Source organism: Drosophila innubila, chromosome X (assembly GCF_004354385.1).
Source record: "Drosophila innubila isolate TH190305 chromosome X, UK_Dinn_1.0, whole genome shotgun sequence".
Lineage (NCBI taxonomy): Eukaryota > Metazoa > Arthropoda > Insecta > Diptera > Drosophilidae > Drosophila > Drosophila innubila.
Window position 1 is genome coordinate 3,855,149 of NC_047626.1, and position 11,998 is coordinate 3,867,146.

The window sequence follows — 11,998 nt, forward strand, 5'->3', positions numbered from 1 at the left end:
AAAACGATATTGAAAACTTTATTAAAAACTATATTCAGAAAACAATATTCGAAATACGGTATTTGAATTACGAAATTCGAAAACTGTGTTCCAAATACGTTATTGAAAAATTAATTTAAAACTATATTCGAAAAACGAGGTTGAACACTTAATTACAAACTATATTCGAAAAACGGTATTCGAAATACGATATTCGAAAACTGTTTTCCAAATACGATATTGAAAACTTTATTAAAAACTATATTTGATAAACGATATTGAAAACTTTATTAAAAACTATATTCAAAAAACGATATTCGAAATACGATATTCGAAAGCTGTGTTCGAAATACGATATTGAAAAAAGATACTCCAAAAACGATATTAGAAACATTATTAAAAACTAGATTAGAAATACGGTATTCGAATAACGGTGTTTTCAATATGATATGTGAAAAAATGGAGTAAAGAGTCTGATCTAATCATCATGCATCGCTAACTTTAATCCCATATTCTTTTCTTAGTGCCATTGAGATCTGTCAAACGTTTGCGGGCAACGGCACCGGAGGTGGAGGCTCTGGTTTATCCGTGCTTCGCACCTTCCGACTTCTACGTATTCTTAAGCTCGTCCGTTTTATGCCAAACCTGAGACGTCAATTATTTGTCATGCTGCGCACCATGGACAATGTTGCCGTCTTCTTCTCCCTTCTCGTTCTCTTTATATTCATATTCAGGTGAGTTCCACTGTTGCCACATTTCACACATTTCAAGCAATAGCTACAATTGTAGGAACAAATATAAACAGACACACTCACACACACACACATAAACAAACATCTATACTAAATACATGCACTTGTATGTGTATGCCTACTAACAATAATTGTCTCGAGTCAAGTGTATTGTACAGAAAACACTTCTCGAACTATTTACAAAGAACTAATCTCAAAATCAAAGATGTCATCTGCCATAACAAGAAAGAAAGAAGAAGAACAACAAATGATTAATTTGCTGTCAAGCTCAATAGGAAAATTAAGTGAAAAAAGAAAAGAAAAAAAGGAAAATTTTTTATTTTAGATATGATAAACATTTCCTACAAAGCATTTACAATTTTCTATCACAGTTTTTATAATGCAAAATACATTTGATTTTTTTTTTTAACTATTACTTGATCAAAATATATTAAAGAAACAATAAATACATCAACAACCATTCCATTTTTGTGAGATCATTCCCAGGTCAACTAAAAAAATTAGTGTTCCGATTCGTTTAGTTTTAATATATGCCAATTCTTCTAGTAAAATCAGCATATGTACCAAATTTCATGAAGAAAGCTTCATTGTGAGCTGAGTTCAGATGGACTGTTTCCATCAAATTAATTTTTTTAAGAAATCATAGATATGTACCTTAATACCTATTTGTCAAATATTCTCAATATGATTTCTCTAGACTTTCAGTTTTCCAACAATTGATAAAAACTTCACCAACTTATGTATATAATATACATTTTTTTTTTAATTTCGCAAATTGACGATATAGAGTGTAGTTATAAAGTTAGGAATAGTAAAAAAATTCACATAAGGCATCCAAGTGTAGCACTGACCCACTAAACCACTTAACAAACCAACTTAAGTGTGGGAGCGGTCGACTATGACGAATAATAATTAAGACATTGGAACAGCTTTAAGCTCTTAGAGCTCTCATATTTAGAGTAGAGTATCACAAAAAAAATTAATAAATAAATACTCCAAATATGATCCCCAAACAAAGGTAAAGAACAAGAACAAACATAACCTACAATACAGAACAGATCGCCCGCTTACTTATTCATAACACAACATACATACAACACACACTTACATGGACACACATATCTTTATACATGGGAATATGCTGAGTATCCGTGTATATAGAGATGTGCTTCTAATCTCTATTCTTCTCTTTTTCACTCTCAGTTCTATGAGAAACTAATTCTGCCTCACATTACAGAGTGGGAATTCTATTTTACCTGACCATCTAAAACTTTTATTTGTAAACGTCATAGGCGTTATACAACACTAAACACTCACCCAGCCCTAAGCCCCGTTAAACTCTATATAGAGATTTACTCCTCAGCTCTTTTTTCCTACTTATGAGATAAAAGAAGTCACTTTTTAACTCCTCCCCTCTTACGCTGTCTATTCAGACGTTTTACAACACTGAGCAATTAGCCCAGCTCTTTTTTAACTCTCTATATTCTCTTCTGTCCACTTTTTCACTTATTCCCCTTCTCTTTATGTTTTTCACCATACCTTTTATTTTTTTATGCGTTTTACAACACTAAACACGCGCCCCTGTCACTTCCATTATTTATATGCAGAGATCTACTTCTGATTTTTCTCTTTACTCACACATGAGACACACAGCTGGTCACTTTTAAACATTTTCTCGAACGTTTTACAACACTTAAGAATCACTACTAATAGCTTAAGGCAGAGATCAACATCTGACTTGTTTTTTTTTCCCTGTTTCACCTTCCTCTCTCTGGCATACCATCATTTTTTCTCTCTTAATATTTTCTTATGCGTTAAACAACACTAAATACTCGCCGCAAACCAAGCAAATGCCCCTGAATAAGAAACCAAGCAAAGAAAAAAGTAATTCTAATAATTATAATATTGCCCTGGTAATAACTGTACTTGTTGTAATGATCTTACACGATAATCCTGTGTACCATTTGAGTAAACGATTGCGTAAGAATTTCTCACTGTCTCTGTAACTGTCTCTCTCTCTCTCTAGCTCTCTTTATCGCTCCCTAATTTAACTTAAATGTACTCGTAATTCAGAATCGTAGTTAGAGCTTTACAAATCAAATCGTACGCCCAGTTGAATCAATTTACTCTTTGATCTTTCAGCTATTTTGCTATTGTCTAACTCCTACTTCTCTCCTGTTCCCCCAGTCTCTCTCTCTCTCTCTCTTTTTCTTATTCTCGCTCCCTCATTTCTCTCGCTCTCTCCCTCTTTATATCACACAATCCCTTACTGCCGTAAGTTGTCGTACACTTTGACTCGCTCGCTTACTTTGCATTCAAATACTTTTAACACTGGAAAAAAAAAATACTCAAAACAAATACATAAAGTACACATGTAACGTAATTATAACTGAGTGATTTTCTTCTACTTTGTCTATCTCTCGTTCTCTTTCGGGTTCTCTATCTTTCTCTATCGGAGCACCGACTTTAAGTCGCTGCAATCTTTTTCATTCGTTTGGTTTTTACCTCTTTTTTTTACTCGTCACTCGTTACTCGCTACTCGTTCCTTGCCACTCGTTACAATACATCTAAAAACTTTTTTTTACTATTCAATTCATTTAGTTTTTCTAAGTTTCACACAGACAACATTCGCAACAACAACAACAACAGTTACAACAGTTAGTTAGTTAGCCAAAAGCTTCATTAAATCAACTAAATGTGTGTCTTAGCTTTTTAGCGTTTACCAACACACAATTTTAACAATACACACACAAACACTAGAAACAAGAATGCTCAAAATTTTTACTTAAACACAAACTTTAAAGCTCACAACAAGCTTTTCCTTTGCTATTATACAACACCGATTACCCAACACTAAAGAATCAAGCACACTATATATTTTGTTTAAACACAAAATCAGGAACTATCAGATCGATCAGGACAATAATCAGAACAACGTGAACAACACGCACACTAGAAAAATACCAAAATAAATTTATTGAAAAAATGAAATACTATTTAAAAAGTACTCAAAAGTCGTACGCTTATTGTGTAGTTGCAGTCGCTGCAGTTTTTGATAAATACACGTACTTACTATATACTATATTTACAAAATAATATATATAAAAACATGCTCTTTATATATGTATCTGAAACTTGCTATAAATATTTGATTTATATTTTTGATTTCATCAAAAAAACAAATATATATAAAATACCATATAATACCAAACAAATACTAAATACCTAAATATCAACTACCTTAAAAAATCTATAAAAATACACTTACAAAACAGTTTAGTTAGATTAGTTGCTCTGTTCTTGAACTAAAGTCGTAAACATTTGTGTAGTTAGTATACAAAATAAATATTTATAAAAAAAAATACCACTACATTCACAAAAAAAAAAAAAAAAAAAATCCCAAGACTTATACTTATTGAAGTCAGTGTCCCCATACACAAGCATTCGACACACACGCACACAACATTAACTAAATGAAGCGCTTAACTAACAGCTGCCCAAAACTAAACAAACATTAAAAGTGAATTCTAATTGTTAAATAATATAATACCAAATATTTTCTACAACTCCATTTTTAGGCGTCAGCTTTAAAACTTTTTTCAGCTCTTGAGCGACGTTAGTTGTCTTTGAATTCTATTTATCGATTTTATTTTAGCTATCGCTATTCTGTAGTCCGATTGTTGATTATGAAGTCGTACATATGTCATAAGTTCTATTTGGAGAATTTAATTTGAAAAACCTTTCCTGAAATTTCGATAACGAATCCGATTTCAATTCAAAGCTTGATCCCAAATTGGATTTAAAGTAATGAATCCTGTTAACGATTTCTGTTCAAGATTTAATAACAAATTCGAGTTAAATTTTGATTCTGCTTCGAATTTATATTGCTAATTTGATTCCGATTCCAATGCAGTTATCGATATCTATTCAGTTCAGCTTTGTTTCCCTTTTTATAGTTTTTCGCTCGCTTGTTGCTCACTTTAAGACACATGCTCTCCCCTTCTCTCTATCTCTGTCTATCTCTCTCTCAACTCTTTTTCTTCCTTAACTATCTTTCTCTCTCTTTCTCTCTTTTGTCTCTCTATTTCTCTCTCTCTCTCTTTAATCACACAATTGCTATACTAATTAACTGTTGATACTAAAAAAAAAACTGATTTATAATCAAAATAACTAAAAAAAAAAAATTGTATGCTTAACACAAAAACAACAAAAAAATACCCCAAAAAAACACAACTCGAAAAAAAAACAAACAAATTAATAATAAAAATAATACATATATAATAAAAATTTATAAGAATATTATATTATCGAAAATATATATATGTATATCATATTATATATCAACAATACCAAATACCATCACTTTAGTATACTCGGCATGAATCTGTTCGGATGTAAATTCTGCGAGAAAATTAACGGAGAGAAGATTTGCGATCGTAAGAATTTCGACAGCCTGCTTTGGGCGCTCGTCACAGTGTTTCAGGTAGACCTATTGCTATCAGCATTTACCAAACTTATATATTTATATATAACTATAAAAAAAATAAAAATAAACACTATACAATATGCTTAAATATATATAATATATATATATATACCACCTAATCTTATGCCATAATTTGCTATCGATAACTAACACTAATTGTTACCAAAAAAAAAAAAAAATCGAAAAAAATTTCAAAATGTAAGCATTTTGTTTAAATTGATTTTTGATTTTGTTTTTTTTGTTTGTTCGTTTGTTTGTTTGTGGACAATCAATAATGTGCTAGGCTTGTCATAACGATAAAAATAACAAATTATGATTACGATTACGATAACGATACCTTTGAATTATAATTGTTGTGCTTCTTTTGTGTTCCCACTCGCTCTAAACGTGTCTATCTAGCTATCTCTCTCCCTCCCTCTCTCTCTCTCCGTCTGTCTGTATTTCGCCTGAACAAATCGCACTTTATCTATTTATGTAATCGATAAGTTTTGTTTTGTGGCTTCTTATGCTTTTTGAGTTTATCGTTTTTGTTAAAAAAAAAGTTTTGATTGGTTTATCGATTGCTCACTCGCTCGCACTAAGTTTTGGTATTTATGTTATTCTATATAGTTCGGTGTGGTGTTTTCTTTTTCATTGTGTTCCATTTTCCATTTCGTTTCGTTGTGTTATGTCTCGTTTCAATGCCTGCCGTTTCAACCAATTTAACGAAAGAAGATGTGAATCGCATGTATCCGATTAATTCCGTTGAGTTTTGTAGCAAGCAGCGCGCATTCGCATGCAGTTTTTTGTAGTATTCAGCTTCTATGCCGTTATCGTTATGTATGTAAATTATCGACAATCGAGTTTTGTTTCAAAGGCAGATATGATATTCATAACATTGCACAGGTAAGCAAATCAGTTTGAAGAATCGCCCAAACGAACAGCGAGTTTTATTTTGGACTATTTTGAAATTGTCTTGCGTTGCCTTGCATTAAGCATATGCATGTTATCGATAAGCGATAGACGATAAGCGATCACACAGTGTACTTACAATTTATTTCTCTCGCTCGCACTCTCTACTCGTTACTCGCTACTTTTACTCGTTGTCTCCTTTTCGATCTCTATCACTTTGGTTTGCCACACACTCGCACTGACACAACCCCACACATACCTACACACACTCACACTCACACACATACATATATTTGTCTATTTTGTCTACTATACTATTCTATCTCTAAGTATTTATATGTCTATATCTATTGTGTATATTGTACAAATTTACGCTATTACTAGTCTCTAAGTTGTTAATTAATCGATAACCCAATCCTCACCACCACCATTACAACAACCAAGAGCACCACTACAGAACTCTATAATCTCCAATCTCCACTATCACACGCATAAAAAACTCTAAACTCTAACTGTAAACTATATCAACCACTAAACTCTGACCCTCTGAAACTTTCCACACAAACACAGCCATATCACATAGACACAAACACAGCCATATCACATAGACACAAACACAGCCATATCACATACAAATTAGTACAGTCTCTAGAGTTTGTCAGTTCACATTTCGAGGTTCCCCAGAAAACTCTGTAAATTAAAACAGTTTTTTTGCATTACTCTCAACTTTTTATAAATCTATCAATACTAATACACGACGAACAACAATAACAACTACAACATCAACAACAAAAATAAAGATAAGATAATAAAGATGATGAAAGATATCTATCCACACTGTACATAAAGCTATAAAAAAAAAACCCCGATTTAACTAAGGCTTTAAAAATAACGAAACATAGATCAGACCCAACTCAAGAAATCCACTTTGTTTACGTATTATAAAAGAACTTTCTCTATACATATAAACACTTACATATATTTATATAAAAATACATACACACAAAATATAGTTTATATATGCTTATATATATATATATATATATATATATCGAAGAAGAATCGAATTGCATTAAAGGGCCATTAGCTCGACCTACTTCTTACTTGTTTATAATTCTATATATATATATTCTCGTATTCATAATCGAATCGCAACTACACATATACTTATTTATATATATAAATATATATACTATAGCTATATCTTTATATATATATATATATATATATATAAATTTATACACACACACACAATTCCTATTACTTTATATATATGAGATATATATACATATATAAAACATATATACGTATAAACCTACAGCATACTCGGCATGTATCTGTTTGGCGGTAAGTTTTGTAAATTTTTGGACGAATCCGGACTCGAACGTGAGTGCACGTGTCCCGAAATAATCAGCCGACATCCGCAATGTGAATGCGATCGCAAACACTTCAACAACATTTTGTGGGCCACTGTCACAGTTTTTCAAGTAAGAACAATAACAATCTCAAAAAACGAAACACCAAAAAAAATATATATTTATATAAAAAAAGAGAAAATATGTTATATATACAGATATACCTATCCAACTATTTATCCCTATCAAAACTATCTGAGTACCTTTCCAAACAAATTAAAAATACAGCAAACGTCCAAAATGTATATCCAAAAATATTACAAAACAAAAAAAAAAAAGTGCAGCTCTTATATCTTATCTATATCGCTAGTTTTTTTACGTACATTCCGTTTAGTTTTAGTTTAGTTTATCCTATATCCTATATTCGATATTTTTTAATTCACACTCGTTCTTTTAGCGATCATTTTCAGTTTTTGCCTCGATATATTTTCATATGGTTTGTTAAGTTTTTTAAAGTCTATCACATATTTTATACTTAGTTTCGATAACTTTTTCGATCAGCAAGTAGTGCTAGATATCTTTATATACACATACACTTACACACACAAAAATACTCTTTTACATAAATTCATCATATTAATAGAACTCAATTTGCTTTATGGAACTACACATCTTTTAATAACATTGTTAAAAAACTATCTCAGCTCACTTGAAATTCAATTAAATATTCTTCATATACACAAAGTATGAACAAAATTCTAAGTTCAAATTAGTCAAATCGATTCTAAACGATTCTTCAAACAAATTTATTTAATTGTTGAGCTCAATACAAAAGCAATTATTTTGTGTATCGATTTATGCCCCTTATTATCGATTACAATGCTTACAATGTCGATTTAATATAAAGTTATCGATATGAAAAAACATCAATATATACAAAATACATAAAGAAAGACCATGTCTACAAATTACTCCAACAATTTTCTCACACTCCCTAGTTCTTGTGTTTTGTTTCATTTTTTCTCTTTTTCTCTCTATCTCTCTCTCTCTCTTTGTCTTTCTCTTTCTCCCCCTCTCTCTTGTCTCTCCTTGATACAATTTTCACATACAGTCTACACTCATTTGCAACATATATTCTCCTCATTTGTTTTTGCATGATTTCTTCAAATTTCAATTTGAATTCTTTTGTTTATTTAATTCACATCTTTGTCTTACTTTTGATTAATCGTATGAAAATCTTGAGTGATAATTATAAAGCCGTTACGTTTGTTCCATATAAATACCTAACACAATTATACATATACTTAATATATAAATATGTAATTAAAACAAAAAAAAAAAGATATATAAGAAACTTATGTATAGGCATTGGAAAGCGCTTCGTTTGTTGGCTTCGTTTGGCTTGATTCCTTTCTTCAAAATATGCTGCTGCTTTGTCTTCTTTCTGCGTTTCTTTATATAAATATTTCTTCTGTTTTTTTACACTTAGCTACAATTTTCTTATTTGCTTTTTGCGCTTTGCCAAACACTAAGAAAAAAAACCAAAAGAAATTCCAAAAATGCATATAATTCATGTACAGCCACGCCCAAAAAAAAAAAAATTTATATATAATCGTATTGTTCAAATATATCAAAAATATAGCAACAAATATTTATTGGCACGTCGTGAAAAAAAAAAATTAAAAAACGAAAATATATATAAAATATTTATATTAGATTTGAATTTCTATGCAAGATTATTGCGCGCTTTTAAAATTGATTTTTTCTTGAGTTTCTTCTCCTTTGAAGCTTTGGAGTTATGTTCTTCAGTTTGAAGTTCTTAGCGCTTTGTCTTGTTTTCAAGCGCTTCTCTTTTTTCTTAATTTTATCAACCACACCACGAATTATCTACGAAATTTTCAGTATGTTTTTAGTTTTTTTCTTTTTATAAATAACGTAGTATTAAAACCAATTTTCAGTTTCTTTTTTAGTTTCTATTTTCATTTGCCAATTGCTTTTGCTGCGCTTTGGCAACAATTATCTGTTTTGTTGAATGTATTTTAAATCGTAAAAAATAAATTGATATATCTAACAGCCATTTGAATAGGATAACAACAAGTTTTATAATTTATTTATGACTTTCATTAAGGGAAAAAAATTGCATAAGCGAGAAGCGTATTATATAATTGCTTTATAATCTTAAGTTGAAGCTATTTATTTTTAAAGCTACAAGAATAGTTGGTATGAGACAGATAAAAAGCAAAGCTAACATATATCTAACCTATATATATATAATATATATAACATTTATAATTAAAATAATAATATCTAACACTTTTTTTTGGCGTTTTGCTTCTCCAACATGATCTGTTTTCTTTGTGCTCTCTTTTTTCTTACTTTCTTTCTTTATCCCACACAATATGTTTATTGGTATTTGTTCTATTTTTTTTTCGTGCTTCTTTCAATATATCCATATATATCAAAATATATATATATATATATATATATATATGTAAAACAATAAACTGCACCACGTTTGCCGCCCGCCACCTGCAACTGCAACCAATCAACCATCAATTCCAACAACAACAACAACAACCACCACCGATACAACAACAACATCAACAACTACAACAACAACAATCATCGTTTTAAAAAAAAAATACCCCAAAAAAAACAACAACAACAACAACAACAAAAAAATGCTTTTTAGATACTGACGCAAGAGGATTGGAACGTGGTCTTATTCAATGGCATGGAAAAGACAAGTCATTGGGCCGCATTGTACTTTGTGGCTCTAATGACCTTCGGCAATTATGTGCTATTTAATTTATTGGTCGCCATTTTGGTTGAGGGATTCAGTTCAGAGGTAGAGTTTTGCCAACACCCAACGAAATTCATTAATTAATATTTCTGCATAATACTTGGCCAATTTTGGAAAACGTTTCACTTGCGATACCAAAAAAAAAAAAAAGTGGAAACCTTTTCCTAGCTAAAAAAAATATATGAATTGGCATTTGTTTCGAAAGTCTACAAAAACAATGTTTCAATTAGGAAAAAAATCGATCAACTTAAAAAAACTTAATGATTATCAAACTACAGAAAATATTTACTTGTCTGCTTATATAATGCATACATTTTGAGAAATGCTTCCTTTTTAATTCAAAAAAAAAAAAAAAAAAAAAAAATACGACTTTTGAAGTTAGCAATTTGTAACTACTTTAACAATCGAGATAATAAAATACTAATGTCATTCTGCATCAAAATTGGAAATATAATTTTTCCATCAAAATAAAATTGATCAACATAAGAAATTTTTTGATTAATCACAAGCCTTAACAATCGAGATAATAAAATACTAATTTCATTCTGCATCAAAATTTCAAAATATAATTTTTTCCATCAAAATAAAATTGATCAACATATAGAAATGAATTTTAGAAACATAAAAAAATCTATGATGCTTTATTAAGTGATCGATAAACGATAGTTGAAACATTGTCTTAAAGTGCATTAACGATAGATCGCGTAACAACGGAACTACGACAAGTTGACGAAAAAAGTCTAATTTTGAAATTTTGATTCCCTCAGCGAAATGAACGTCGCGAGCGCGAACAGCGTGAATTGGTTAAGAAACTGCGTGAAGAGACATTGGCTGAAAATTATAGCGATGGTATGTACGATGAATCACGCAGCGAAGCGGATTCATCGACCACTAACGATAGTTACTACGAAGTACGCAATCGATGGCGCAGTGCGGAGGATGTGCGCAAGGTAAGTGCAAGTAGAGAATGAGAAAGAGAGCGAGAGCGAAAGCGATTCCAAAGCGCAACTTCGACTCTAAAATCCACACTGAATGAGAGAGCATGCATGTAAAGTCTGTGTGTGTGAATGTGTGTGTGTGTGTGGAAGAGTCGTGTCACGGTATGTATCGTATGTAGTATCCACGTCTATCATCGCCTCAGCAGCTGCAGGACTCCGCCGAGCTGATCATTGAGGCCAAAAGCAACATGCATCGCCAGCGTCTACTACAGCCCATCCAAGACTATCAAATTAACGAGCTGCCCTCGCACAGTGGCAGCACTGTCTCGGCCGCTGCCGGCGCCGCAGCTGGCTCCGCTGCCGACAAAGAGGCAAGCAGCAAACTGTTGCCACACGACGACTCGAAACCACCACGTGGCGGTCTCAAAAAGGTACGTTTCAATCTATTTCATTTCACTTACATAACACGGAGTTTTATACGTTGATTGCACCTTGGTTTGACCTTGAACTCGCACCTACAGACATACTCGATTAAGGATCGACGCAGCGAGGCGCCACGCCTCTCCAAGATGCGACTTATACGCGACCCGCCGCTGATCACAACGACGGCGGCAACGCCACAGGATTCGCCCAGCACCACCATGGACTCGGGCATGACCTTTCGACAGTGGGGTGACCTTGAGGTGAGTTTCGAATTCACTACTAAAATGCCACGTTGCTCCATCTCAATTCCTTATCTGACAATTCTATAACTGATCTAATAAATCATTCCACTAACATAAATTTTTCGACCT

The 11,998-nt window shown here is 31.8% G+C and overlaps 1 protein-coding gene across 1 annotated transcript in view; it reads left to right on the plus strand.

The window, feature by feature from the left end:
- LOC117793925 (voltage-dependent T-type calcium channel subunit alpha-1G) overlaps nucleotides 1-11,998 on the plus strand; it is a 151,510-nt gene that overhangs the window by 126,088 nt on the left and 13,424 nt on the right. Inside the window, exons 14-19 of the mRNA XM_034634377.1 lie at nucleotides 504-713; nucleotides 7,430-7,595; nucleotides 10,156-10,311; nucleotides 11,034-11,216; nucleotides 11,411-11,635; nucleotides 11,726-11,887. Of these exons, the coding sequence (XP_034490268.1) occupies nucleotides 504-713; nucleotides 7,430-7,595; nucleotides 10,156-10,311; nucleotides 11,034-11,216; nucleotides 11,411-11,635; nucleotides 11,726-11,887 (1,102 nt within the window). The remainder of the gene's footprint in view (nucleotides 1-503; nucleotides 714-7,429; nucleotides 7,596-10,155; nucleotides 10,312-11,033; nucleotides 11,217-11,410; nucleotides 11,636-11,725; nucleotides 11,888-11,998) is intronic.